Raw genomic sequence first — 6696 nt, 5'->3', positions numbered from 1 at the left:
CTTTTTCTTCTTCTTCTTCTTCTTCTTCTTCTTTCACTCCGGACTTTTTCACGTCATATAATCGCTGATGTTTCAATCAGTTTATTCACGAACGAACCTTATTGCGTAAAACTAGACTATCTGAAGGTAAAGCGAGTATTCATTTTCTTTCTTGGAATTTTTTTTTTAACCGGAAATCGGTTCACTGGGAAAATTTCCACAACCGAGCGAATCGAAACCGCAAACGAGAGGATGGATGGGGGGGGGCAACACTTTCGACTTGAATTGAAGCTAAAGTTTAATGTTTTATTTCTAAAAAAAAATGATCGAAATGCTTTAACCATATGCGACAGTATTTTAATCGGAGTTGACGTCACGGCCACGTGACGTGCGCTTGGCTCGTGGTCGTGACGTCATTGCGAGAGAGGGACTTGAACCCGGAAGTGTTTTTTTATTTTTATTTTTCCTCCCACCTTGACTCCTCATTCCAAATCCCAGAGTTGGGATCTGCGCAGCCCCCCCCCCCCCCGTGCGCCCTGAGAGACGTGAGTATCCAGCGAAGGCACGGCAAGGTGAGTCAAGATCGGAGAGTACGGAGGAAGAGGCTGTGAGAAGAAAATCTGAAAAAGAAGAGCTTTACGAAAAACGACTTAAGGTGAAGAATGTGGAGAATATAAATAAATATGACGTAAGCAAAGGTTGATGCACGTGCTTTTTGAAAGGACCGGTTGAATAATCATGATGGGTGCCCTGGAAGCGATCGCACAGGTCTATGAGGCCTACGAAGACCTCGACCTGAGGGACACCGCGCGCCTACAGCTCCCCGTCGAGCTCGGTGTACCCCCGTGGCCGTGGGGTGACACCCCCAACCCCTGGAGTAGTGAGGCCACTTTTGAAGAGGACTTCATCCTCCTCATGGAATTCTGTGAGCTTGTCGGGCCAAGACCCGTGCTGACCATCCCCGAAGGAGCGGGTGGCGGCTTCGACAAGAACTTCTTCGCGCTTCGCGTCATGTCTGTGGATTACCAACAGAGCCGTGCTTGGGAGACTCCGGTGGGTCATCGTGGACCGTGGCTGCACGTGGCAAGGGACAGTCGCCAGCTGCTGAGACATCACGGCGAAGGGGCCTCCGCTTACGTCCACCATTTCACCCTGCATGACCTCGACGCCCGAGGGTTCGTGCGTCCTCTCTGCATGGCCTTCGTGAGCAGGGATTCGGCAAAGCTGTTGCCGTTCTACGAAGACCTCGTCACGGATTTCGGGGCGGTGTCGGAGTGTCTCAAAGGAGGCAACCGGGCGACCTTCAGGCGCTCGCTGAAAGAGCTCCTCGGGGATTTGGAGCACACCAAGGCAGAGGCAATGCAGCGTGAGGAACGCTGGGAGCAAGAGCTCTCGAAGATGTGCGACGAGGAGCAGTGCCAACACGGGGACAATCAGTTGCGGCGTCGCAGGAGAATGTCGGGCGAGCGTGCGGCATTCACTGCGGAAAGTGTGGAGCGCTCCAATGAACTGGGAAACCTTGAACGGTTGATATTTGATACAAAGCAGCTTCTCGCGCAGGTGGCAGCCGCCTGCCGGCAAACCGCCGGACAGAGTGGAGTCGATGGGGCCATCGGAGGTGGGAGAGGTGGCAACGAAGGGAGTGACGATAGTGGGTGCTCTTCCGAGGAGTTTGGAGGATCGGGTGCGGCCAAATACACACCCAAACTTTACCAGGCACGAAAAACTAGGTGCTCCGAAAGGCTCATGAAGGAGCTGCTGGTTCTTTGTGGGCCACGGCACTACGCCCGCGCTGTGGAAATGTTAGTGGTGCTACAACAGAAGTTCAAGCAAGACACACATCTGTTGTCCTTCCAGCTGTCACCACTCTGGTCTGAGGCATTTCCGGCAGACGATTCTTCTTGTTGCCTTTTTGACGAGATCCGCAGCCCTGTGGATGGTGTTGAATGCGTGTTACCGCACTCGTTCGCTTCTTGTCCTTCTCGTGGCAGCAACACCGGCTCTTCGTCGCCGGAAGCATTCCACAGCCTCGAGTCGTATGCCTCGTGCGTCGAAGACGTGCCGATCAAAATGATGCAGCAGGTTTCGACACAGCCTGGGATTGCCGTCGGCTCCTACGCGGCTACCGTCTCTCTCGATCCAGAAGCAGGGTTCCGTGCTTCCGATGACCTCGGGCCGGAGTTTGTGGATCAGGCGGCGAGCGCGGAGAGTGGAGACAGCATCGAGGTTCTAAACACTGAACATTCGTCTCTCGAAGTCCAATCCTGGAGTCCAGAGAGCCAAGATCATGGCTTATGGACTTCCAAAACAGATGGAAGCACATCCGACGGTGCCTCAGAAAGCCACGAACCTCCCCGTGGCAGTGATGGTGAAAAGGTACCCAGTTCTTTACGGCAACCAGATGTGGTGGTTACGAGAACGGATTTGTTGGATGCAGGAAATGAATTGCTGGTGAGGGAGAGGCAAAGCGAAACCATTGCTGGTGGGATGGAACAAGAGGTTGAGTGCACGGAGGATGGCAAGGGTTTTCAGGATATTTGTGCACCTCCTGCATTGCACAACGAAAGGTCCACGGTGTGCCATCCCGCCATTGACTTTCCCCTCAGCAGCACAATTCCCACGGATATGGCTTTCCCCAAAGGTGATCATTATCCCCACGCTTTTTGAAAAAAAAAAAAAAAAAAACACGGGGTATTATAATCTGCTCTGTCTGTCTGTCCGTCACGCTATCTCCTAAACGGTTGTAGAGAAATTCACCAAACTTGGTAGTCATGATCACCACATGGCAAGAAGGTTCATTTTGGCTCCGCCCTCTGGGGTGTGGTCTAAAGGTCAAATAGCAAAACAAAAATTGTCTTTTTGGAACTTTTTTCCATCTTTCAACCTTGCTTTTAGTCCTGCAGCGCAGTCTGATATTTCAGATCAATTGTTCAAATTTGCATAAAAGCACCAATATTGGTACACATGTAGAATAATGTATTCCGAGCAATTCTAGATATGGAGCCACCCGAGATTGTGCCTTGGTCAGCTTCGGCGACCATTTTCCAAAATGGCTACCATTCTACTTTAGCGAAATTGGCGATATGCTCTTATTTTCTTGTATTGGTGGTCGATATAAGGAAAGTGTAAAATTCAGTAAATTGACCATGAAAATGCGTATTCAAATATTATGAGCCAGTATTTTCGGTAAAAAAGCCATTATTTGATATGTAAATTGCTGCTCTCCTGAAACTTTTCGCTGAAAAGTACCCATTATTGCCTGGAGAACAAGAGTCAAATGATATTCATCACATTCAATGGGTTTGGAATCAACAAAAAATTGCATTATAGATTACATACTTTACTCTATTTTGAAAAGGGAACTGATAATGGTGATAATGACAAACTCAGAAAATGTAGTCAAATTATTGCACACTTCACTTTGAAGCGGCTACGGTTTACTGTCTACTACCATTCTACCAGGACACATGGTACACGCATACATCAGTCTCGTACAATATGAGTTTCTGAGCTCAAGTGTACTGGCTCTGGATCAAGAAGTCAACACTTTTACAAGCAATGCGACTTTGCATTTGCACATTCGAAGCGAAGCCGATATCTCAGTCTGTGTCTACTGCGTCTGTCTACTGGCATTCTCCTTCACAAGCACACAGTCCAGTGCATTGCAGCGGTTTCTACAGACTTTTTGCAGCCGCATGACACCAGCTCGAAGCAGCTTTTTGAAGCCTCAGGGAGTGTGGTCCAGAGTGGTTCGTAGGACCCATCCTCTATTTGCCGCCAGCCCCAGCTTGTTGGTGATGGAAGCACGGGTTGAGGGACCAAGACCTGCCCCCAGACATAGCCACCCTGGAAGACTGATCTCTTCACATGCTGTTCCAAAGCATCGTAGGTAGGTGGGATGCGCTGGACGGAGTTCCTCTTTGCGAAGTTTCTTTCTGGCCTCGTTGACGTCCGTATATGGACTGGTGCGGTCATAGAGGAGCACCACAAACCTTTCAATGCAGTGCATTGTGTCATCCTGGATGTTGACTGGTGTGGTGGTCAGGGTCACAAGAGAATCTGTCAGTTCTGGAAACGAGTTCCATGTGGCCCAGGCAGATTTCTTCCCATGCCCCACGAATGCTGATACCGTGTCACATCCGGTCATGCCGTGGAAGACAGGGAGGGCACGTGCCTTCTGTGGACCGAGGGAGGCAGCTATTTCATGGGCAGGGATGTAGCGGTAGTTCTTGCCCGTCCCAAAGGCAATCCAGAGTTCATCCACGCACGGTAGTGCCTGGGCTACCATCACCGCCAAGACGACGACGTCTGTGTCTACGGTTCGAACTTGAATCCAACGGTGGTCATGTTCTGCAGCATGGGCCACATGTAGCATGATGCGAGTGTCCGCCTCTTCTTGACCGCATGGAGCCAGAGAGCTTTCATCTTCCTGCCTTGGAAGGCAGATGACTGCTTCACCATCAGTGACTACCAGCTCCTTTACCTCTATCTGTGACTACAAAGTTTTCCTTTGTAAATGCACATCACATGGAGTATTTATCACCTCTGAGAAACCTACAAAGAGAATAACAATGACAGATATCCCATGTTGTTAAAGTAGAATGGCGGCCATTTTCCAAAATGGCCGCCAAAGCTGGCCAAGGCAAAATCTCGAGTGGCTCCATATCCAGAATTGTTCAGAATACATTAGTCAAAATATGTACCAATTTTGGTGCTTTTATGAAAAGTCGAACAATTAGTTTGCTATGCTGCAGTACTATTTGGGTGGGATGCATGGGAATTTGCGATGGCACACCATCGACTTAACTCGAGTTGTTTTTATTATTAACCTTTAAATTCCTATTCATATCCCTCCTTATTCTTTTGTTTGGATCAAAATTTTCTTTACCTCGTCATCCTCATTTTGGACATTGGGTTAAAAATAAAAATTCCTGTAAGTCTAACCTATCTTATTGATCAGAGACCAAATTGGCACCGGTGCTCACCCTTACAGTGTCAGTTTGGGGTCAAGCATGAGGTTCACAATCCTGCTTAAACAGAGATATTCACCTCTGATCCAGAATTGGGGAAGGCACCAATATTCCTGTACCAGGATGATTTGTGAATTTTCAAATGAAGGAAAATCTTTCTTCCACAGATGACGGAGCAACTGCCCGTGCTGCTGTCGAAGCGGTTGGAGACACAAAATATGGCTCCGGCCTACCGAAGCTCGCTCAGGCCTGGCCCTTCCTCCACCACGCTGCCTTTGCCATGCTCTCTGGTCGTACGCTGGTGGTGTCTGGGGACACGGAAACGGAGGTTGCGGAGGTGGTGCGAGCATTGGCGTTGTTTGTCCCACGAGTGGCCGGAACGGGAGGCCGGATGGCAGTCATAAAGCCTTGGCATTGTGGCCCGTTACGCATTTCTGAGCTGGCCAAACTTAGGCTTGTGGGAGTCAGTCGGTAAGTTAAATTTTGATTACATACAGGTTCCATTGGGACGTTTACACGAGTGCCATTGTGTTGCTTTCTAAATGGGTAAAGGTTCACGTAGATTGCATCATTCAAAGTTGAAGCAACGTCTACATTGAAAGCATTTGACAACTCAATGCAACGCGACACGGATTCTTAGAGAGCCCTGATGTGTACATCATTTGCTTCTTTCTCTTTTCCTAACATCAGTCGTTTTCCCTCGTCTTACCTTGCTCTACATCCACCCCAGTGTAACGTGTCCACCGGCTTGGCTGCAGCGTTACTCGCGCTACGTGGCTTACCTCAATATCACCACGGCGACCCTGCACGCACCACCTTACCACGGAGCCTACCTCCGCAAGATTACAGACTCGAGCAGCTGGACACGTCACCATAACCTCCTGTACTTACCCCACGTGTTGTCTGTACTTGCACGGCTCAACGAAGCGGCACTAGCCCTGAGCCATCACCGTTATCAAAGCTCGTTCTTCGGCACATGCTCGCGCCGCACTTTCGTCAAGTTGTGTCAAGAACAGCTCGGCCTCAGTGCAGATGACACCCTGATAGTGTGTCGCTTGTCGGATGAACTCATGGGCTCCTTATGGGACAGTAGTGGCCTGCAGACGTATCACTTAACAAACGCACCCCTGCCGCTACACGTTAACTACATCTCGAGCTCCCTCTTCAAAGCTTAAATGCTTTGGTTATTCCATGAAAATTGTTGCATTTCGCTTGAATTATTCCAAGACTGCAGTTCCACATTTGAAGCTCGATGTCTGTATTTCACTTGCCGGTGGTTTGAATTGTTAAAATGCTCGAATTTCCTTCCTTGCCATTTTGTATTCCCTTTTCAATCCTGAGATTTGAAACAATCTCTGCTTCTCATGCCTCCCCCCTCCACCTCACCTCCTCCATCCCACCGAGTGTGACAAAGTGACAATCTGGGTGTAATCTAGAAAATAGTTACATGAAGTAAACTCAGTCTGTGTTTGCATGGCAACCTCTCCTGTTCATGGAGCCTAACCCTAAAGCGATGTTGTTTACCTCTACCTTTGCACCTGTATTTATCAAGATATATATAATGCGCACCATCTGGAAATGTTTTAATGTACAATCAGTGACAACTCGACAGCACAGCTCAAGATTAGCAAATGACCTGGTCGATCATCTGCTCGACTGTTTTAGCACAACGAGTACGAAGTTTTGCACATCATCTTGTGTTCTTTATCAAAGTAAACCAATAAAATTGGAATTGTTTAACACAAAA

At 48.7% G+C, this 6696-nt stretch overlaps 1 protein-coding gene across 1 annotated transcript; it reads left to right on the top strand.

Annotated features, from left to right (window-relative positions):
• The first annotated feature begins 253 nt into the window (after nucleotides 1–253).
• Nucleotides 254–6696, top strand: SMCR8 (SMCR8-C9orf72 complex subunit). The gene is made up of 3 exons (XM_085862404.1): nucleotides 254–2620; nucleotides 5117–5420; nucleotides 5680–6696. The coding sequence occupies exons 1-3, from the start codon at nucleotides 718–720 to the stop codon at nucleotides 6122–6124; spliced, it is 2652 nt and encodes an 883-aa protein (XP_085718530.1). The 5' UTR covers nucleotides 254–717; the 3' UTR covers nucleotides 6125–6696.

The sequence above is a fragment of the Eptatretus burgeri genome, chromosome 17 (assembly GCF_056783735.1).
Source record: "Eptatretus burgeri isolate ZD-2024b chromosome 17, Ebu_testis_v1, whole genome shotgun sequence".
Classification (NCBI taxonomy): Eukaryota; Metazoa; Chordata; class Myxini; order Myxiniformes; family Myxinidae; genus Eptatretus; species Eptatretus burgeri.
The sequence above is the reverse complement of the archived record's forward strand: the minus strand, read 5'-3'. Positions and strand labels throughout refer to the sequence as shown.